Source organism: Anoplophora glabripennis, unplaced genomic scaffold (assembly GCF_000390285.2).
Source record: "Anoplophora glabripennis isolate ALB-LARVAE unplaced genomic scaffold, Agla_2.0 scaffold34, whole genome shotgun sequence".
NCBI lineage: Eukaryota > Metazoa > Arthropoda > Insecta > Coleoptera > Cerambycidae > Anoplophora > Anoplophora glabripennis.
Genome location: NW_019426074.1, coordinates 1,877,897 through 1,901,724, shown reverse-complemented (window position 1 = coordinate 1,901,724; position 23,828 = coordinate 1,877,897). Strand labels below are relative to the sequence as shown.

Genomic DNA, 23,828 nt, shown 5'->3' with positions numbered 1-23,828 from the left:
TCAACTCGTTGAAATGTCTTCTGGTATGGCAGAGCACGATTAGGAAATCTGTCGTGATATAACCTATAAAAATCGGTAAATTAATAACGAAGTAAAGGATCAATGTGTCAGCGATGTCACTTTGTTGTTTAGAAAAAAGAAATAGAAATCATTATCATTTTCATTAATCATTTTATTAAAAATAAAACATGAATTGACTTATTATTCTTTTTCTCCTAAACGGTTCATTTTATCGACAATAAACAAGAGTACCTTTTTTAGTCTTAAGATTGAAGCTACCCAGATTTATTATTTTAAAGTCTTTATCATACAGGGTGTTAACAATTGAGGCATTCAGTTGTAAAGCTTATTTTTTCATGTTCTATCTGCACCCGATAGATTTCCCACATTTTCCTGGACACCCTGTTTAAATTTGATCTACTCTCTCTCTCTCCCCTTTCCCCCCCTCTCTCTCCCCTTTCCCTCTCTATGATTCACGTGTTGGATAAAAAATTATGAAAATTCGTTTAATTTTGAGTAAAAAGAGATGACATTTAAAAAAAACATTTTCAATATAAAAGGGATTTTTGGTACTCGCAAACAACTTGAACTGAATCCCATTTTTACTCAAAATAATATGACGATTTTCGCACACTATTTTCGCATATGCCACCTTCTTGCGCAGATTCATAGATTTTTTATCTTTGAAGTAGTGCAATAACATCAGTAACTGTGATGGTAGAATTCTAGACTTGCTCTTGTGCAAACGTAATTGTGACGTATTTCCTGATGGTTCGCTTTTGGTGCCGGACTAATTGTGTCATTACCAAGTTTCATGTCTCACTAAATTAAATTCCCTATCTCAAACTCCTCCAAATCGTATAACTTCCCTAATTTCCCAGCTCTATACAGGGTGTCCCTGAAAAGGACGGATAACGCTTGATCACAGGTTCCTTGGATGAAAATAAGACTATTTGGCTTAACTTACCTACATTCAAAAATGCACGCCTACTGAGATATAGCCTTCTAAATATAGAACAAATAACCTAGTTTTTTTTCAAATAATTTGAAAACTGTTTTCCTTAGAAACTTCAAATTTGGTATACATATTTTTTTATAGAACGGCACTGTAAATATAGAATTTGGTGAGAATACATGTACATGATGTTCTCTTTCCAGTGCCTGTGCGCCACTGGCTAGCCCGTTGTGGGTACGCCAATGATGACAGAATTTATATATTTTTAAAAATAAGCACTATTTTAGAAGATTTTTACCTCTTACAAAATTTTGATATCGTTTATGGATTTCGAGTAAAATTGACATTTTTTACACATTAAATAATAATAAAATCAGTTTAAGATAATTAGAACAGTCTAGTACGAGGTGCCATATAATAAAGAAACAAATTCATAACAATAATTAAAAAGTTCAATGTCAAGCTAGGTGTGATTTAATTCTATCTTAGTTTGTTTTTTATTGCAATTTATACTTTTTGCTGAAGAAACTGATATGTTATTACTATTAGTTTTGGGTTATTGTAAAGGAAATTGTTGTGCTACATTATGCTGAAAAATTTCGTAATCGAAGAATTCCAAATCACGAAACATTTGCTAATGCGGAGATGCTGCTAATGCCTCACTATAATTTATTAGGACTTTGGTATGGACAAAATTAAGTAGCGCCTCTTAGAAAAAAGATTAAAAAAAACAAAAAATGTCGACTTAAAGCTTAAGTGGAACAGATTAAGGGAAAAATAATCACATTTCACCAGCACCACATTTACACCCTCAAAATTGATCCCCAAAATTATAATTTTGGAAAAAATTTACATTTTTTGCTCTCTCGTTTGCAAATTTTTTTTTTAATGATACATACAATTTTTTTATAGTTCTTGAGATGAGGAATAAGGATCCATTGTTTAAATTGAGCTAAACAGATTTAGAACCCTTAAATTTACGAATATTTCAGCTTATGATGTTTTTAACTCTGATTTCCGCTCTTATACATCGATTTGCTTGAAATTTGGAAAGCAGGTGCGTAATAGCTCAAGAAACAAAATACACCCATGTTAATATATATTTTTACCCTGGGGGTGGTTTCTACCCCTTTGTAGGGTTGAAAATAAATTTTGTCGAAATAATCCCGGGAATCAATAGAGCAACTAATTTGAAACAAGAAATGTGTCATACAATTTGTTTGATAAACCAATACTTATTGTTATTAGTTATTTGCGATTGAAAACTAAAATATTCAATTGCAAAATTGGGTTTTCAATCGAATAAAGTATTCATTTATCAAAAGTATTCAAAAAGTATTTATCAAAAAAATTGTATGACACATTGTTTGCTTCAAATTAGTTGCTCTATCGATTTTTGGTATTATTTTGGCAAAATTTATTTTCAACCCCTACAAAGGGGTAGAAACCACCCCAGGGTAAAAATACATATCAGTATAGGATGTATTTTGTTTCTTGAGCTATTCCCCACCTACTTTCCAAATTTCAAGCAAATCGATGCATAAGAACGGAAATCAGAACTAAAAACATCATAAACTGAAATATTCGTAAATTTAAGGGTTCTAAATTTTTTAACTCAATTTAAACAATGGATCCTTATTCCTCATCTCAAAAACTATAAAAAAAATGTTTTATATCATTTGAGATTTTTTTCTTCAAACGAGAGAGCAAAAAAATGTCAATTTTTTCCAAAATTATAATTTTGAGGCTCAATTAATTATTAATTATGACTGAATCACCCTGTATAAGTGACAATTGTAGATTCTAATTAATTAATAGTTATTAACTGTTTTTCAAATGTATAGGTACTTTAAAATGTATAATTTTAAACTTTAAACTTTACGTTTAATTGCAAATAATAAGTATTTGTAATCAAGGCAGTATCTATGTGAGAATGGCTTATTTTAGCTAAAACCTTTTAATTAATAACACAATAAAAAGTAAATTGAAAGGTTAAATTAATTTTTAATTAAATCTTTCAAACTCAAGTTAAATTCTGCGTGTAACTCGATTATATTAAAATAAAATTCGGATATCATGGGAAGGGGTAATTTTGACGAGGTTACTAGTGTTTTCCATCCGCTTATCTTCCATACAATTTTTCGTACAATTTAACCTATATTAAAAAATATTAATAAAACAATAATTTGTTAATAGCTGTGGCAAAATAAAATTCATGTTTTCACATTTAAGAGCTGTATCTCTTTTTAAACACATTTTTTAATATTTTATCTATACACACACTTTATTCTACATTTTAGTCATAAAATATTCATAACACATTTATGAATGGCAAAAATAACCGAAAATAATGCTTTATGTAAAAGTGTCTGCAAAACAGGAAGTACCATATACATATTTATTATATATTATTTTCTATAGAATGTGTAATTATATAATCTATTAATAATAATTTTTATTAATGTATTCGAAATGTGTTATTAAAGACAATAATGGATGAATTTATAATTTGGCACCCTGAATGCAGAACTGACTAAGGTTAATTAAATAATATCAATTGTGGTACAATACAATGGTATTTTCGTTTGACGCAATGCATTCAGAGGTGTTACGAAGGCCAAGTTTTTATTTAAATTAATTAATTAATTAAATTAAAGCTAATATATATTGATTACGAATTTAATTCCAAATACAGATATACATTGTTTACACTCGTATTAGACTAGATTAGTAGTACAATCCAAATATGTTTGGAGTAGATTTGTATGAACTCAAATTAAACTTATTTTAATACTGTTTCGTATTTTAACAAAATTAATTTAATATTGATTTAAATAGTTGTCCATTTGAAAAGAAACTTCATCGTTTTACTTCAAATGACCTTATTACTCTTTCAAGAATAATTATCTTTACGCTAGAATTATTAATCTATTTAAATAGCAAGGACATTTTAGATATGCAAGGCAAATTGTAAGATTCAAAGTATAAATTCGATTTGCAGTGTGCTGTCTCTTTCAAATACTCTTACCAATCTCAGCAGGGAGTGGTAAAGTAAGGAAGATTTTATTGTTAGCGCTAAAAATATAAATTTGAACATTCAAGTAGCAAACTGCCATAAGTTACTGCTGTCTATTTTCAAACTGTTTATGGATGAAAAATCATACATATAAGAAATGAAAGAAGTCCAGGGAACAGTTAATCAAAAACTGTTTAAAAAGCGAATCTTCTCGAAGGACTAAAAAATTGCATTTACCAAAATGGTCGTCTTTTAAGTGACATATTTCGTACATAAACAGCCTAAAATTAACTTTGTACTAAAATTTTTTATTTTAAAATGTATTTTCCGCAGCGCAATTTGTATAAGTAATTAAAAATTAGTCTACTTAAACAAAAGATACAATATATTTATAAGAATCCATTAATGGTTCTATTTAAATCAAGAATAATAATTATATAAGTATTTCAGTTTCTCTTTTATAATTCAATATATTCTATATCTAATATTATGCATTTTTTATTAAAAAATAAGGCAAGTAGGTATAAAGACGCGACCATTCTTATTTTATTTATAAGGTAGTGTTTTAAAGTTTTTTTTTCGTTTTTTTTTCATAATATCACCGAAACGACTTCAGTCATTTTGATGAAATTTACCATTTTCGGTCGCTGGCGCAGCAACTCGGCATGGAAATATTTGAAAAACTTTTTCCCATATTTATTTAAACATACCCATATACAAGTTTGGTTGAACTCGACGTGAAGATGATAGAAATATATACGCCCAGTTGAAGAGTGCGTACACAAACAGACGAACTGGGCGACTGGGCAATAAATCTCAGCTGCTAACAAGTGGCTGACATATTCAGGTAATTTTAATTTATTATCGGCACCTTTTATTAATCATTCATATTACAATTGCGAAAGACGGATATTTTGTTTACTAATATCATTACAACAATTAACTGAAGATCACTCTGAAGCTTGTTTAAAAAGTTGAACCGTTTCCGTGAGAGTTTTCCCCAGTTTTACACAAAATTTTAAGTTGCATTGTTGTTTCAGAAAATCGCATTTCAATAATCATCGTTAACACTTAAACACGTTGCACTCAAATGACAATATGACGAAAACTAAATGAGATCTCAGCAATTCAAGAACATGTGGTTACATAGGGAGTTATGCGCAATGCTAACCCCATATCACTAAATATTATTATTTTATTTATATTATTTATTTTCTGAACAGACCTTGCATTACCGAGAGTAAGCTAATTATAATTCAAGTTTCTAAGAATAAACTTAATAAAACGCCAACATTTCATATATTGGAAGTATTGGATTCCGTTAGGGATCCTTTAATAATTTTAAAAATTAGGGAAGTCGATTGAATATAAAATAATAAATAGGTAAATAACCAAATATTACAAAGAATGCAACTTGATATTCGCGAATACGAATACGAAAGCTAAAACTAACAAACAACTAAAAATTAACAAATGGAATATAGCGTGTAATTTAATAATATAAAAATATTTCAGGAGGTTCAATCACTTAAAGAAAAATTTTTGTAAACGACATAAATACAATACAAAATACATAGTGTTACAATTTCTAAAAAGTACTTATGCAAAAATTTCCTTAGGTTTAGCAGCGGCTTTGGAAAAATAAATACTTACGAAATACCATATAAATATAATAAACTTATAAATATCAACAGAAATATGCCTAAAAACTTATGGAAAGTAGTAAAAAACATTTCCAGTCTTGAAAATCGCAAAGAACCCAAAGTGTTATTAACTAATAATAATGTCATCTGTAATACTCCTGATAGTATTGCAGAAGAATTTAATAATTTTTTTACTAGTGTTGGAGAATCTTTTGCCAACAATATTAAAAAACCTCATACACCCGCACCGCGCACTGAAATAAATCAGAATTTTTTTTTCTGCCTCCTGTACATCAAAAGGAAAAACTAACAATTATCGATTCACTAAAAAATAAAATATCACCAGATATTGATAATATAAAGACAGAAGTTTACAAGGAAACATCTGAAATTTTATCAAAGCCAATATGTCATATTATAAATAGAATCTTTATAACCAGTAAAGTTCCACAACAATTTAAAATATCAGTTGTTACTCCTATATATAAAGAGGGTAATGTAAAGTGTGTAAATAATTATAGGCCAATCTCAGTTATATCAACGTTAGCGAAAATATTCGAAAAAGTTTTAAAAATGCGAATTGTAAAATTTTTTGATGAAAACAACATTATCTCAGAGAAACAGTTTGGATTTAGAGAGGGTGTATCAACTAATGATGCTATTACAAAATTAGTAGAAGAAATTACAAAGTGTTTAGAAAAAAGTAAGCCAATATTATGCGTATTCTTAGATCTTGCTAAAGTTTTCGACACTGTTAGTCACACTCAGATGCTTGAAGTACTAGAGAACGCAGGAATACGGGGTACGCCAAATGAACTATTTAGAGATTACTTGTCAAACAGACGGCAAGTTGAAAAAATTAATAATATGTATAGTACAGAAAAAATTGTTAATTACGGCCTACCCCAGGGGACTGTGCTGGGACCAATTTTGTTTACATTATATATTAACAATATCCTTACTTCTTTTACATCCGGCCAAATATTTAGTTATGCAGATGACACTGTTATTTTATATAATGACGAAACATGGAATATTTTAAATAATAAAATAGACCTCTCAATGATTTTTAATTGGTTTAGCCACAAATTGTTAACGGTAAACTACGAAAAAACTTTTTTATGCCATTTTCCAACAATATAAAATATCTACCTAAATATCACTCTTTGTTACTGAAAGATAATATAATACTAAATTCTAAAAGTGATTTTAAATACTTGAGAGTCACTATTGATTCTCATTTATGATGGAATGTTCATGCAAGTAACATAACCAAAGTACTAAGGCAACTTTTGTATCGTTTTAAATACCTAAAAAATATTTTAGATTTATCAGACTTAACTAGACTATATTATGCATTAGTCCAGTCAAGACTACAATATGCAATACTGAGCTGGGGTAGTGCTGCATATTGTCACCAATAAAAAGCTAATTTACCTATCTGAGACACTATTCCTAGAAACTAGAATACTCAATATTAGACAATTGTATATGCACCAGATTATTCTCTTTATATACAGGAACAAAACGTTTGAAAAATTCAGTCATTGTTATTGTACAAGGTATAAAGAAAACAATAATGCAAAAATTGACCTTTCACAAAGAAATATTAGTCTACGCTGTCATACTCACCATTCACAAAAAATCTTTAATAGTTTGCCACAAATGTATAAAATTTATTTAGAAAAAATAAACTCATTAAACATGATAAAAAATATTTTTATAAAATACATAATTACATTAGGTAGAACAGAAACTAGAAATCTAATTGAAATTCTTAACTAAATAGCCTTCTTTCCTGACACTGTACACGTAGTCCATTCAATATATAAATTTTCTTTTTTAGGTTTAGTCACTTTTTTTTCTTAGTTTGCATGTTCTTAGATATTAATTTGAGATTACTGTTATTTCACTTTATTACACATACACAACCCTGTTTTGGGTTTAATGGAAAATTGTAATCTCTCTCGTTTATTTAGACGCTCTTCCTACAATGTATTGTAAATTGTAATTGTATTAGTACTTGTAGTCAAAAATAAACTATTATTATTATTATTATTATTACCATTTAACTATAAAATATACTTATCATATTTAAATCAATCGAGAGTAACTCTGACATTACAATTTTTATTTGATTGGATATGTATTGCTGCAAAAAAGTTGCAACTAATTAAATAGAAAAAAATGTTACAAATAAATAATTAAGAAGAGTGTACTAAAATTACTAATTTCACAGAAAAAAAACTTTTAATTTTGATAATGACATTGTATTTAAAATCGAATTTATGAAGCAAGATTCTCATAGATATTTTCTCTGCAATGAGTAGTGTTCCAGTTATTATTAAAATTATTCCATTCTATGGTAGGTATCTCATCTGTTTTAGAATTAATAAATAATATTTCAAAAATAGCTCGATTTTCAAATAAAAATGGAAGAGACCACCAATTCCGAATCAAATGTTCTTATCGAGTGTCAAAAATACCCACTTACATCAAAATTCTTTCTGAATTTTTATGTGGCAGCTTCTTATATTGGTTCGCATAATCATATAAAAGAGATTTTTGAATAATTATATTATTCAAAAATTTAATATCCTGTAAGGTAAACTGATTCTAAAACAGATGGGTACGAAATTATATATCTTGTCTATTCGGCTCAACAAACATGGAAGAAGTTAGACTAAAAATGTCTTAATTTCATTTAAACAAACGGTAAAAAGCATTTTCGGTGTATGACATTTTCATGTTTTTTATCAAAATACGAGCAAAATTTGTTTAAAAAGAAAAATAAATGTTATTTTTATGATGAAATGTCTTTTTTATGAATTTTTATTTTATGCTTATATATTCCTTTGCGCAACAAAATGCGTAAATGCAAATTTCAATTTTGTTGTAAATAATTTCCACTTGCATATACAAATACTAATATTCGGAACATCCCTACTTATAATTTATTTTGAAAATTGTTTATTAATTAAATTTACTTTAACACGATTACAAAAAATGGTTAATATCGACAAATTTGATTCAAAGTACTAAGAAAAAACCGAAAAAATAAAATAACACCCTGCGTCTAAAAAACGAAATACGGATGGTCTCATATTGACAGGAGCTTTTTTTATTATTTTTGGAAGAAAAATCTCCATTCGAGTGAAGGAATACAGTTTTTGAAATAAGAATAATTAAACAGTGAGTGACTTTAGGATTCATTACTTGAACATGCGCATTTTGTTGCCCACTGAAACGCAAGCCTATCGCAATTACTCACTTTTCATGCGTAGAGTGTACGTCTTTTTCATACTATATAACAGCAATTTTCCGAAATTCATAGTTAGTTACATCCTCCGATTGTAATTTGCGGTCTCGTTATACTTTTCAATATTGGGCCGGTTCATTATTTATTTGACGTTTAGGGAGGATTCATCGATTTCCCATTCGATTGTTTTTCCTTCAGTGAACAAATATAAATAGGGTAAGTTTCTGGTTATATTGCTTTTTAGATTTGCGCTTCGCTTTTTTTATGTACATTACATAAGGAGTTATTTAACTAACTTGTAGTTAGTACATGGATTTATACATCCTAAAATATGTTTAGATATTGTAAAACATCAGCCAATAGAAAAGTACGTTATAAGAAAAAGATTGAATTTAAATTTCTAGTATTGTTGATACGCACTTACACTAATTTTTAAACTTAAATTAATTGTTTACATCTTTTTACTTTTTCATGTGAAACAATTTATTTATTTTTTAGATTTATACATTTACATATCATTTGTGAAATGTTACTTAAGAGGCATCGTGTAAACTGGTTTTGACAGTAGGTACTATTTTTCATAATTTTTAATACCTGCATCTATTGACTGTATTTACACGTTTTATAACGGGTGTTTTTTTAACACAAAACTTTCAAATACACGCAAAAAAATGTCTTGCTTCAAATGTACATTTGATTTTAAGACATCGCACGTTTATATATACGCAAGAAAATATTTTGTTCTTTCAAGAAAATTATTTATTTAAGTATTTAAATACTTTAATTTCTACCCAGAAATATAATTCCTTACTTTAAAAATAGGCAGCATTTAAAATAAATATTTGATACTTACCGTTAAACGAATTCTATTCTTAATTTTATGATCTACATTGGTTTTATAGAAACATGTTTTGTATTGTACATTAATGTATCGTTTGTTTAATACAAAACTAAATAGTTTTGTTCAAATGATTGTATAATACTTATTTTAAGAATATATTTAGATATAAATATTTCTCAGTAATAAAAAATATTTTGTTTCAATCAATTGAAACTCACATCTAGTACAACAGCTATAAGTAAGTTTAACCAACCAGACATAGGTCGGTTTGTGACTTATTGATTGTCCTCATCACTATGTTATTAAAAAGATCCAGCTGCTTTAGTGTCGTTACTCACAAGGAAATGTGTATACACAGAGCGTAAGTGCTGGCTCCATCGATCGTGCTACTTCTCACCTACGCCATTCTGTGACCTACAATTTTCTTTCAAGAAAACATAAGTTTGATTATAATATGCTACATTTGTATTGAATAATTCCTACATTATAATACTAAATTTTAGATATATAAATATATTTTAAAGAACTGGTAGTTTTGAAACAAATATGTTTGCAGTTTATGATGAACTGTAAGAGATATTGTAGCTAAAATCCGAGAAAATAAATTTCAAAACTATAAAAGATTTGAATCTGAATAGAATAAATTAACATTTACGGCAAATAATTCCATTTAAAACTATCTGCTCATTTGATCCAAATACTTTTTTTTTTCAGTGTTGTGGAGTTACAAACTTTACAAAATTTCTATTTCTAGTATATATCTGACAAATATTTATTTACATAACAACCACCTCGATTTCTTTTTCATCGTGATGCTTGATTTTCTAAATATTATATTATGTTGTTAAGGGATGATAGCAAATGCAGTTCCTCTCCCCCACACCTTGTAGGTAGGGAGGGGAGTAACTTTGAAATCAAATAGGAATTTCCATTTTTTATTGCAGATTCGATTTCTACTGATAAAAGTACATAGGATTTGCTTGAAACATTTTTTCGAATCATGGTGGATGCCGCTGTAATCGACGAAATTCAATTTTTCTCCTACTGAAAACCTATGTCTACGATTCTGCAATGTGTTTGCAATAAAAAATACCACGTTTTAAGTAAATACTCGAAATTTGTAACCAAAAAAGTTTATTCATTTTGCAAATTTGCAATAATTGGGAAATTGTTACCTATAGAAATGTAAATGACTGGTGTAGGAACTACTTTTAGCGGAACTTGGAACAACGACACAGGCATAGTAGTTTTCTGTTCTCGTCGGGGTGTTGTGTGATTAAAATGACTTGTTTCTTAAAGTTATTTATTTCTTTTTACGTTTGGGTATTTTGTTGCAGTCACAAAGAGCACGAAAAAATGAAATTACACAAACGTTACGTATGTTACATATAAACATAATACATTTTCAGAAAAATTGTTTTTAACAAAAGAAAGGGTATCTTTAAAACAAAATACAAGAAAATACATGCATTTGAAAGCAGCAAGTGCTCCGATAGGTCATAACCGAAGGAAATCACGTTGGATAAGTATCCCGAAAAGGAGCCTGTCCCTCGGTTACAATAATAGCAGTTTCTTGACAAGTCACTTTTCAGTAATTGAAAATTTAAGAAGTAAATTTTGATTAGTTAAAGTGAAAACGTGGTATTTTTTATTGCAAACGTATTGCAGAATCATATGCATAGATTCAGTAGGAGAAATTGAAAAAATTGAATCCGAATCTGCAATAAAAATAATAGTTTCTATTTAAGATTTGAAAGTTACTGTACTCACCCATAAGATGGGGGGAGAACGACTTATTTTTGAACTAATATATTGCCGTGGAGTGATTAAATCTTGATTATGGACATTTTTTTCGTACAGTGCTTATTTCCCTAGATATTTGAAAGTTTAAGGTAAAAAAAAATACCCGGTATATTCACGCTACTTATATTTTTCAAGCGAACTATACAAGGATTTAGAATGTTAAAAGATGACGACGTGGCTTTAGCTGAAGTGTAGATTAATAAACTTTGTTTTTAAAATATAGAACTGTAATAAAATGCAGTACCTACTCAAAATGTCACTGTTCGTAATAAATTATTTCGATATGTTATTTTATAACTGGAAGATTCTTTTGAAACATGTTATGATTTAAAAAAATTAAAATATTTGTTATTCAATTGTTACGATGATATTTGTATAATACAGAAGGTATGGTAATTCTAAAATTTATTCACACTTGTATAAATAATACATGTAACAATCCAATAGAATTACTTGACTAATTCGCGTAAATTTACATAAAGTATATCCCCGGATGGGGTATCGTAAAACCGTATTTTGAAAATTTTGTAACTTCGGTTTGACAACATTGTAGGCATGTGTGATGTACGGGTGGAAAGTTTAGACATAAAACTATTTGATTTAATGGTTGAGGTTCATCGGTGGTAGTGTGTGCATTTGTCAACAAGCAGGTAAGTTTTCGTCATTTTTGCACAATTTTTTACCCTTCATAGTAAGGTTTAGTGTGGCTCACCTAATCGGAATAATTTTATGACATTACAATTACAGTTACATACATATTATGTCATCTTAAATACACAAACAGTTTTGTAGCATCTACACCTAATAGTTTTTTTTGCCCGGTCAAATAAAAATGGGCAAAGTTAACAATACATATGCGGGGGTTTGTAAAAAAATAATAACTGCTATTTAAGTGCACTACTCATCAAATAATCATAAATCAGATATTGTTTCCATGTTCTAGGCATGGGTAGATACAAAAGAGTCGGGGCCCGCAGATATATGATGAAAGTACCTTCCAGCAGCAGCAGAACTGTTGAACGCCAATTCAAAATACCTCGTAGAACTTTATTAAATAAAGTAAGGCATAAATACACCGAAGAGGCATTTGGTGCAAGTACTTATTGTTAGTGCTGAATTTGACAGCCCCATGAGAGAACTGGATCAACGTATGTTGGTAAAAAATTACCTAGATGAAACAGGAGTTTCTTTAGGTTGCTTCAAAGACAATCTACCAGGAACGTGGTGGGTTGTTGTATCTATAACGTATTAATTATCGAGAAAAGACTGTTTTTTATTAAGACTAGATTATTTTGTATTTTTATACCGAATAAAGAGATTTTAACTATAAAAAATATTATTTACGGCATAAAAATTTATCAAACCATTTTAAAAAATATTTTTATGGGCAAAGTTACTCTAAGAGTGTCTAAATTTGCTTAATTTACGAATTTAGTATAGTGAGCAAAGAAATTCAAATCAGTTATTACCCCCACCTATTAAAAAAATATATTGCGCAGATCCGAGAACCAGCGCACTATTGTTAATGCATTTTCTAAATACTCAGTTATATCCGAAAATATTTTTTTCAATGACATGCATGTACTGTTCTGAAGTTATTCTCAAAATTCTGAAACAATGTGGGCAAAGTAACACGGATCTACAGTAGGTACCGCACTCTTGTAATTTTTTTTGTTGATTTTTCGAGAAAAAGTTATTCTTGATAAAAAATTTTGCTTATCTTGGGAAGCCATGGGCAGTAATCACATATGTAATACAACATACAGGGCGACCAAAAAATTTCAAAATGTGAAATTTTCCCTAAGCAAAGCGGCATTAATTTTTGTTTTCGTTAAAAACTGTATTTAACAAAGTTGTTCGAGAACTCAAGAAATGCTTAAATACGGGGTTTAGTCAGACAGGAACATTTGCAAATAAAAAGACGGCGCAATTTTTAACTTTACATATCATATAATTACCATAGATATTTCCTTACCAATGCTAGTATATTTATTTTTATTAACTGCCCACCTAATAATTTTTATTAATAACACTAACCCTGGATCGACGAATTTATGAAATGTTATAGAATCAGTAATGTCGATCGATATGCTTACAAATTTTTAATTAAAAGTATCCAAATGTAACTGCAACTCGTAGAGCAGTTTGCAAGCTAATTATAAACAATCTTAAAAATATTAAAAAAGAGTAGAATTATAACGATGCTATTACTGTTGTAGTTATGGACTCTGTACAAGACAATAAAGATGTCACCCAGGAAAAGGTCAGAAAACATAATGTATCAGATATTAATTAGCAGATCTCATATTCAAAGAATATTAGTGTACAACACAATCTATCCATTCAAACCAGAGTTTAATCATAAATTGTTCGATAGAGATGATGGTCGAGAAATGATTGAAAACAGATTCTTTCATCACAATATTATGTATATTTACTGACGAATCAACATTCACAACTAATGGCATGGTTTCCTCTCAAAGATGTAGATACTGGGCTAAAGATAAACCAAATTTTCGATTGATAACTAATAGTCAAACGAGTAAATGTCTAGTGTGGCATAATGTATCATAAAATAATAATTGGTCCCTATTTTTTGGAAGAAAATCTTAATCAAAATTCGTATTTGGAAATTTTCAATAATTTTGTTTTGGCAGAACTAAATAGCGAATATTTAGTCAATTAAGTTAATAAAATTAATACTTTTTAACGAAAAAAAAAATTAGGCACTGCTTAGGAAAATTTTACATTTTGAATTTTGTTGGACGCCCTATATGTTTTATTAAATATTTGATTATTGACCATGGCTTCCCAAGATAAGCTAAACTTTTTATTAAGAATAACTTTTTCTCGAAAAATAATAAAAAAGTTTACAATAGTGCGGTACTCCATTTTTTTATTATAATTTTGTAAATTTGTATTTTGTTTAATACTGAAACTCGTAAAAAAATTCTCCAAAAATATTTTGAAATATTCCTTATTATTTTTATTTTCTGCAGACTGTCAAAATGGCGCCAAACATTTCTACACCAACTGGAGTTCTCCACGAGTATGACGAGGAGGTGGATACAAAAGACATTCCGCCAGAAGTGGTGGAAACAAGTGATCGCAAACTTGAACTGGTTTGGAAGAATGTCATCATCTTCACCTGTTTTCATATCGTGGCTGTATACGGGCTTTATTTAATGTTTACTTCTGCCAAGATAGCAACATCCATTTTTGGTAAGTTTAACTTACAATTGTGTAATTCTAATTCATACCATGGAATACAATCTTCAGAAAAACAACAAAAAAATTAATATTGTGTTAGCTACCTACATAAACATTTTTCAAATTCAACCCCTTGCAGATCTTTACCGTTTTGCAAAAATATTTGATGCATATGTCAATTTAATCTATATTTGGAACAACAAATCACCTTTCGCCATTTGTTCTAATAGGCCGTTTACCGAAAGTTAGATTACTTATGTCTTTTCCAATATCTCCAATAAAAATACAAGCGAAGTGGCATACCATGTTGAATTCAGTTAAATCGTTTACAAAGTATATTTGATAAATCGGTAGCGGTTATAACGAACGAACTGAACGAAAATATATTGTTCCTGTAATATACTCGTAGGTACCAAGGTATATAAAAATACCGCCAAAAGGTTTCCAATTTCCGCTTTTGCAGATGAGGTACCAATTTGAAACTCTAATAATTCGTAGAAAAAACCTAACAATTGTTTTCAGTTGTATGGTACCTCCCTATCAGAAATATAACTTCTTCGCCATTGAAATTTTTTGCACATTTTTTAGGAGTTTCAGGCGATTTCAAATAAATTGCTCTGTAATTAGTCCAAGCATTATTATAGATAAATGCTTACAGAAATTATTACCTGGACAAAAAAAATATGACCGTATAGAAAATTAAATTTTAAATTGAGTTTCTTGTTCTTTAAACCCGATCCAAAATGGCGAACATGGTTAAAAAAAATCGCAAAGTTGCAAATACCGGTTTTTCAAAAATAACTAAAAAATATAGCACCGATTGAAAAATTTTAAATGAGAAAGTTGTAGGTTTTAAAAAGATCTGTCGACTGATTCTTTGCAAGTATCGTTTGCTTTGTTACTTTTCGAGATATATCGAAAAAACCGTTAAAAATCTTCTCTTTTCTCTTCTTCCATAACTCGTTTACATTTACGTTCCCATATTTGCTATTTACTGCAAGCATTGCCCGCGGCAAGCCAAAAAAGTACATTTTTGAAAAATTTAAAAATATTAATTATTTTTCGAGATATATCGATTTTTCAAAAAAAAAGCCGCTCTCGAAAATTGGCTACATCTTCTCAGCGGATAGCCCTACAGTAACGATTTTCGGTTTATTTTCTTCGTAAAGAGTTATATTATCATGCTGTTAAAAAATGTTGACGATTTTATTAATTTTAAGGATCAAAAAATGACTTTGAATAAGTAGCACTTTTTTGGGTATGTTTTTTTCAAATAACTATTTCAATTTTTATTTTATAAAAATTACTTTTAAATAAAGAAACTGCTGACATTATTTAACGAATTCAGGAAAAAAAAATGTTTTCCTACGACCTTCTGGAGCAGAGATAATTTTTTTATTTAAAAAAAATTTTGATGACGCAATTAACATATTACAGCGATGCGCTTGATGGAGGTTAATATTGAATACTTATATTTTCAAAAAAAATAAAAATTAGTAGAATATGTTTACTTGATTTTTAGTATTAGTAATTCAGTAATAAACTCAAGCGTGCAAGCGCTGAGTGCATCAGCTGGACCGGACGGAGAAGTAGGGGGAAGCGGCGAGCGCTCGCTCTGTAAACTGATGATGTGTAATCTAAATGGCTCGCGCTTGCAAAATCTTTGATATCTCAGCTTCTGAACCACGTACAAAAATTCTTTTGAACTTAATCTGTGGTAGCTAAACAAGAATATTATAGTCACTTTTGCCTGCCTTGAAGCAAAATAGTCCCGTAAATGTTTAGTTTTTATTTAATTTACATTTTTTTTCATTTTCGTCATTTTAATAATTAATAATATTACAGTATTTTTCGTGTAATAACTTATTTTTTTTGCTTCATTAATCATACTGACGTTGTACTTGTTGCTGGCTTTTTAACAATTACTTCATCATTTCAATAATTAATTTAATTTTGTGGTAAAATAAGTTTAAAGAATTTCATTTATTTACAGAAATATTTAATAATTATATAACTATGTATATAATATCTATAAAATTATTACAATGAAAACTAACAAGTATCATATATAGATAAAATTATTTATCGAATTAAATTCTTCTTTTCTTTGTCGGATTGCCTTTTGATTCATTTTCTTGTTCGTCGTCCATATTTTCGCGAAGAAGTATAATAAAAGCGAAAAAAAAAATTAATTAAATAAAAACTAAACATTTACGGGTCTATTTTGCTTCTAAGGCGAAAATGACTATAATATTCGTGTTTAGCTACCACAGATTAAGTACAAAAGAATTTTTTTACGTGGTCCAGAAGTCGAGATATCAAAGATTTTGCAAGCGCGAGCCATTTAGATTGCACGTCATCAGTTTTCAGAGCGAGCAATCCCCCTACTTCTCCGTCCGGTCCAGCTGATGCACTCGGCATACCCAAAAAAAGTGCAACCTCCATCAAGCGCATCGCTGTAAAATGTTAATTGCGTCCTCAAAATTTTTTTTAAATAAAAAAATTATCTCGGCTCCAGAAGGTCGTAGAAAATCATTTTTTTTCTGAATTCGTTAAAAAATTTAAAAGTAATTTTCATAAAATAAAAATTGAAATAGTTATTTGAAAAAAACATACCCAAAAGTGCAACTTTTTCAGTCATTTTTTGATCCTTAAAAGTAATAAAATCGTCAACATTTTTTAACAGCATGATAATATAACTCTTTACGCAGAAAATAAACCGAAAATCGTTACTGTAGGGCTATCCGCTGAGAAGATGTAGCCAATTTTCGAGAGCGCCTTTTTTAGAAAAATCGATATATGTATCTCGAAAAATAATTAATATTTTAAAATTTTTCTAAAATGTACTTTTTTGGCTTGCCGCGGGCTATGCTTGCAGTAAATAGCAAATATGGGAACGTAAATGTAAACGAGTTATAGAAGAAGAGAAAAAAGAAGATTTTTAACGGTTTTTTCGATATATCTCGAAAAGTAACAAAGCAATCGATACTTTCAAAAAATCAGTCGATAGATCTTTTTAAAACCTACAACTTTCTCATTTAAAATTTTTCAATCCGTGCTATATTTTTTTAGTTATTTTAGAAAAACCGTTTTTTACAACTTTGCGATTTTTTTTAACCATGTTCGCCATTTTGGATCGAGTTTAAAGAACAAGAAACTCAATTTAAAATTTAATTTTCTATACGGTCATATTTTTTTTGTTCAGGTAATAATTTCTGCAAATTTAATATTAATCCGTGACAGAATGTTTGGACTAAATGCTTTCAACGAGGAACACACCTAACCGTTTGTGGGTAAAATACAAAAATGTCAATTTATTTCGGACCACCTAAAATTTCCAGGTCTAAACTCAATATTGAGCATTTTGATATTTTTACTCATTTGTGATATTTGAACTAAAACTAAGTATTTTCACTCAAATATAAGTGCCCCTTAAATAAATTCTCGTATATAAATAAACTCGTATTTGGTACACTTGCACCTAAATCGGAGTCAATGTCTTCATTATTGAGTGACCCCACCCCGTTCTATGGTTGTCGTGCGTTGTCTTTGTCTATTCCAATCGTCCCCATTAGGTCATCTCATGGCGTGGTGGTTTAAATGCAGTGGTTAACCAATTCTGTTAATCGAGACCTAAAGTATTGTCTCTGAAACAGATCTGTAGAAACCACTGTGACAGCTTACTAGTTTATTACTTTAATACAATGATATTTAAATTAAAATTTAAAGAAATGATAAACATAGTCTGAGTAAAAAATTACTCAATAATGGTTAAATTTAGGGAAAAACTCACCTCTTAATTGGTTTTACCTACTCAGAATAGAGTCAAAAGTCACTGACTTGATAGTTAGTTAGAAACTCGGATTTGAGTAAAATTCACTCATTTCTGTTGCAAAAGTTTCACTCATAAAATTTTAGTTATACTCATACTAATATTGTGAATATTTGACTCAATCGGGTGTGGATAGAAATTGATAAATTATTGAATAAAATTGTGTGAAATTGGGTGACTTTTTTACATTGTAAAAAGTCGATAATTAAATAAACTTCAAAATTGTTCAAATTGCTACTTCATGTACCAAAGTAAAACTCAATGTTTTTTTTAGTTACTGTCAAAAGCAAAATTAGTTTTAAATGCTTTGTATGTTTAAAATACAGTGTTCTATGACCCGTGTTATATGAACTTTTTTTCTTAAAATGAAGTTCGGTATCATTAGGCCCAGTACTTTGAGTTTCGGTTAAGACTTGATTAACTAATCAGGCGATTAGACTTTGAATATACAGGTTCGGAAAGTCCCCATGGTTCATCGGCCGTTACGTGGGAGCGATAAAGTAAGTCATAGAAATCCGTGCGATAGACAAGGATGGTTACATTGAAGACGTTTCATAATCTGAATAGTTCTAAACCCAAACAGGCGGTGACTATGCAGATTTTGAAACGTCTTCACTATAGCCACCCTTGTCTATCGCACAGATTTCTATGACTTACTTTATCGCACTTACGTAACGGCCGATGAACCATGGGGACTTTCTAACCCTGTATATTATTATAAAATAAATCAGTATATGTACAGTCTAATCATGTGATCAATTAACCAAGGCTTAACCGAGACTCAAATTACCGAGTCTTCATCCTACTAATCGTAATCAATTTAATTGTATTTGAATTTTATTTTTATTGTTAAGAATAAATTTGAAAAATTTCGAAGCAGATGTGTCGTAGATTTTATAAATTTTTAAATATTTGTTTTTTTTTATTTTTAGCTGTTATTATGTACCAACTTGGTGGATTGGGTATTACCGCTGGAGTTCACAGACTCTGGTCTCATCGTGCTTATAAGGCAAATGTTCCTCTAAGAATTATTTTGACTATATTTAACTCAATAGTTTATGAGGTATGTTAAATCACTGATCCGTGATTTATCCCTATATTTCCAAATACATAGGAAGCAAATTATAATTGGTCGTTGTTACAGAATTCTATAATAGAATGGGCCAGGGATCACAGAGTCCACCATAAATTCAGCGAAACCGATGCTGATCCTCACAATGCCAAACGCGGATTCTTTTTCGCTCACGTTGGATGGCTCCTTTGCCGCAAACACCCTGAAATCAAGAACAAAGGAAAGGATATCGACATCTCTGATCTTTATGAAGACTCTATTATTGTTTTCCAAGACCGCTACTATATGATTGTGATGCCGCTTGCATGTTTCATTATCCCAACATTGGCTCCAATGTATTTCTGGAACGAAACATTTGTCAATGCTTTCTGTGTCAATATCTTCAGATATGTTTTTACCTTGAATGCCACCTGGTTAGTCAATTCAGCTGCTCATCTTTATGGACAGAAACCCTATGACAAGTAAGATAATGTAAAACTAATGGATCCATTAAATTATTTTAATTCAATTACAGGTATATCTATCCATCTGAACACGCAACCGTTTCTTTTTTCGCTCTGGGTGAAGGATGGCACAACTTCCATCACACCTTCCCATGGGACTATAAATCTTCCGAGTTGGGAAAATACAACGCAAACTTCTCCACAGCCTTCATTAACTTCTTTGCTAAAATAGGTTGGGCCACTGACCTTAAAACCGTCTCAGATGATATGGTTAAGAAGCGTGTTCTAAGGACAGGAGATGGCAGCCATGGAATTTGGGGATGGGGTGACAAAGATCAGCCCAAAGAAGATTACAATGATGCGCTGATCACTCACAAAGAACATTAAAAAGTAGTAGGAAAATATAGCTTCAATAGACATAGAGTTGATAAATGCTATTTGAGAGACTGAATACACAACCGGACTTATTTTTGCTTAATATTTCGGCTGCAAAAGGAAAAAAGAGTGTCACTCTTTGACAAAATAATTGAAATATATGTTTTTTGAAAAAATAGATTGAGATTATGCGTCTATAAATTTTAATTTTTATTAATAAGCCTGTTATTAAAAGTTTACAACCCTTCAAAAACATATATTTTTATAACCAGTAATATTTAATAGTGTAATTATTTCTATTGAGTTTAGTTTGGAATGGTGGGTTTCAAATTGGTGAAATATTTTTGTATAAAGGTGGCTCGTTTTAAAAATTTCCCCATGTTTAATTACTTTTGTATAGTAGTTATTTAGTTAGTATTCTGTTATAGTTATTTCTTATAACGATTATGGTTACTAAAAAAATATTCTGATAATAAATTGTTTTATTTACAAATGCATAATACATCAATTCCAGTAGGTATATCCAAAGTTTTATAACAACGTGATAATGGGTAAATATATCCATTTAAATTTTATATTTGGCATGTAGGTATAGGTTTGAAATTATGGTGCTAGCATATGTAAGCAGGACTATAAAAGACCACAAAAAAAATGAGTAGAGGGCTCCTTGAACCAGACCAAGTGGGTCGCTGAAACCGAATCCGAAACCTGTTTTGCCCCATCACGTCAGTGTTTTTTTCTAACCTCAAAAAACAGCTTAAAACTATGTTATCCCTTGTTGTTGTTGTTGTAACCCTATACTTTCATAACTCGATAACCTTGAGATCGATAACTTATAACTCTAAAACCCATAACCTGAAAATCTATAATCACAAAACTCATAAATCTCAAATCCCAATACACTGCGAACAGCATTTAATGTTTATTTATAAACATAGATAATTATCTCAAACAACTTATCTAGGAATTAAAAGAAAACGATATGACCAATTATTGATGGAAAAATTGTCCACTTGGGGAAAAATCTAGAAAACACAAAAACACTCGTAAATATCGACGAAGAAAATACCTAATGTATCTATCCAGAACACTATTGCTTCACAACCGACGTCTTTGAAGGCAGCTCCTATATCCACAAACCAGTCTATTCAGCTTTTCAATTTCCAAAGATGTGGAGAGCCCCTCTATTTCCCAAAGCTTACAACACACTAACCGTTAGATCCCCAGGATTTTTGGGCTCAAGTAGCGGCTACACAACCAAGACAAAATGGTATCCAATAAACTTTTAACAAACAAGAGATTCGTATAAGAACCGGTGAAACATCGACCAATAACAAGTTCTTAGGTAGAGATGACCATAATAAAAAAAGTATGGATGTACATATCCCGAGTCTCGGATAGAGTTAATAAAGCGATAGTTAGGAATTACATAAAGAAGAAAGAATCTGAAATAATCAACGATGAAGACCTCTTAGTTAAATACGTTCCTACGAGAACCGAAAAGTCATGCCTAAACTGTAAATGTTCCAAGTTGAAATCCGATTTGAAATGATGGATATGGTGTACAATCAAAATTTTTGGCTACGAAATATTACTTTTGAAATCATCTTAGAAAATACTAATCATTATCAAGATTCCCACAATGATGTTTCTGGGAAATAGTTAATAACCTAGCTAACACCAAACAAAAGGGGCATAGTTAGAGATTTTATTAAGTGAAAATAAACTTTTTACTAATTTGTGATCCAGAGACACACTGAATTCTGTAAGTATGTAATTATAATGTATTAACAAATGTATAACAAAATTTACAATATCTGTAAAGAAATAGAACAGATACACTAGATTTGGATGTTTTTTTTGCAGGAAGGGTGATGTGTTGTTTGTTTCATTTTCTTAAAATTGCTCACAGCTCATAAATATGTTTGTCTTTCTTGGTGTGACCCGGTAAAATAACGGTTTCGACAACATATTTAACAGCACTGATTCTCATAGCTGACGAAATTTTTAAATAATACTTTGTTATCTGATGATTGGAGTGTATACCTTAAAGCAGATATTGACCTAAATGTCGCCCCAAAATATATAACCCTTAGAGAAATTCACGATAAAGATCTTAAAACAATATTTTTATGACGTTAACTTGGTTTCCCTATTCAACTCTAATGCGCATACTGAAGGACAGATTCTCCTACATTTCATCAACATCATATCAAGTAAAATAAACTTAGTGTTTTCAATATGAACTAGATTGATAACCTAGAAAAATTTTTTGTTTTAACGATTTATCTTCGGAAAATGCGCAACCACTTGAAATTTCTATACGAACATTACGTCATAAATCCTTTCCACTGATAATAAAGCTATACCTAAATCAATTTAAATCAAACTATCGTTTCCAAATTAAATCATCCAACAAGCCACAAATGACAAATTTATAAATACCTACTTATTCAAATCCCCGACAAGCTATGTGGCAAATTATAAACCAACACAGAAAAATGCCTAGAAATACAACAATGCAAATTACTTACTATGAATTTAGTGATTATTTTGCTAGCATTGCTACTAATGTAATATCAAAACTCCCTACAGAAATTTTATTGATGATATCAGCCACTACAACAATAAATTTGCATTCATCCTTGTATTATGCCACGAGGCATATGTACTCATAACTCAACTTAAAAACATAACAAGTTACTATCATCTCGATATTTCAGTAAGAATTGGAAAAAGTATTAAAAGCACTAAAATATTTTCCCTTACTAAACTACTTCATCTATGTCTATCTCAGAATATTTCCCTAGTTGCTTCAAAATCTCTAAAGTTATAGCTATCTTTAAAAAAAAATGATACTATCGATCCATCAAATTACAGACCTATATTAATCATTTTTTGCTTTGTAAAAATTTTGAAATAATAATGGAAAACCAACTACTTGTATATTTAGAAAATAGCAATCTCTTCAATCCCAATCAATTTGGGTTCTGGAGGAAATTGTCAGCTACACTGGCAATAGATAAGTTGACTTCATTTATAAATAGTTGTTACGACGAGGGTAAGTAAGCGCGTTCGATGTTTGTCGATCTCATCAAAGCTTTCCATTACATCTGTCACGATATACTTGTTGATGATTTATTTAACTTTATGCTTGTACAGCTGAAAGCACGTCACTTATCTAGTTGTACCCATGTCATAATCAACAATATATAGTGTACAGCACGACAAATCGGAAACTTTATTGAATTGCGGAGTACCTCAAGCTTCTGTTCTGGGACCGTTCTTGCTTTTATTTTATCAACCTTCAACCTCTGTAAGGAACGACGTGTTCACTATCTTCTTGCCGATGATACTAACTTATCCGTAGCTAATAATG

General features: G+C 29.9%; 1 protein-coding gene across 1 annotated transcript; it reads left to right on the top strand.

The window, feature by feature from the left end:
• The first annotated feature begins 8,940 nt into the window (after positions 1 to 8,940).
• LOC108913560 (acyl-CoA Delta(11) desaturase-like) lies at positions 8,941 to 20,942 on the top strand. Its single transcript, XM_023457264.1, has 5 exons — positions 8,941 to 9,089; positions 14,517 to 14,739; positions 19,492 to 19,622; positions 19,704 to 20,092; positions 20,146 to 20,942. Exons 2-5 carry the CDS (start codon positions 14,526 to 14,528, stop codon positions 20,459 to 20,461), a joined length of 1,050 nt encoding a protein of 349 aa, XP_023313032.1. The 5' UTR covers positions 8,941 to 9,089; positions 14,517 to 14,525; the 3' UTR covers positions 20,462 to 20,942.
• Positions 20,943 to 23,828: the final 2,886 nt, after the last annotated feature.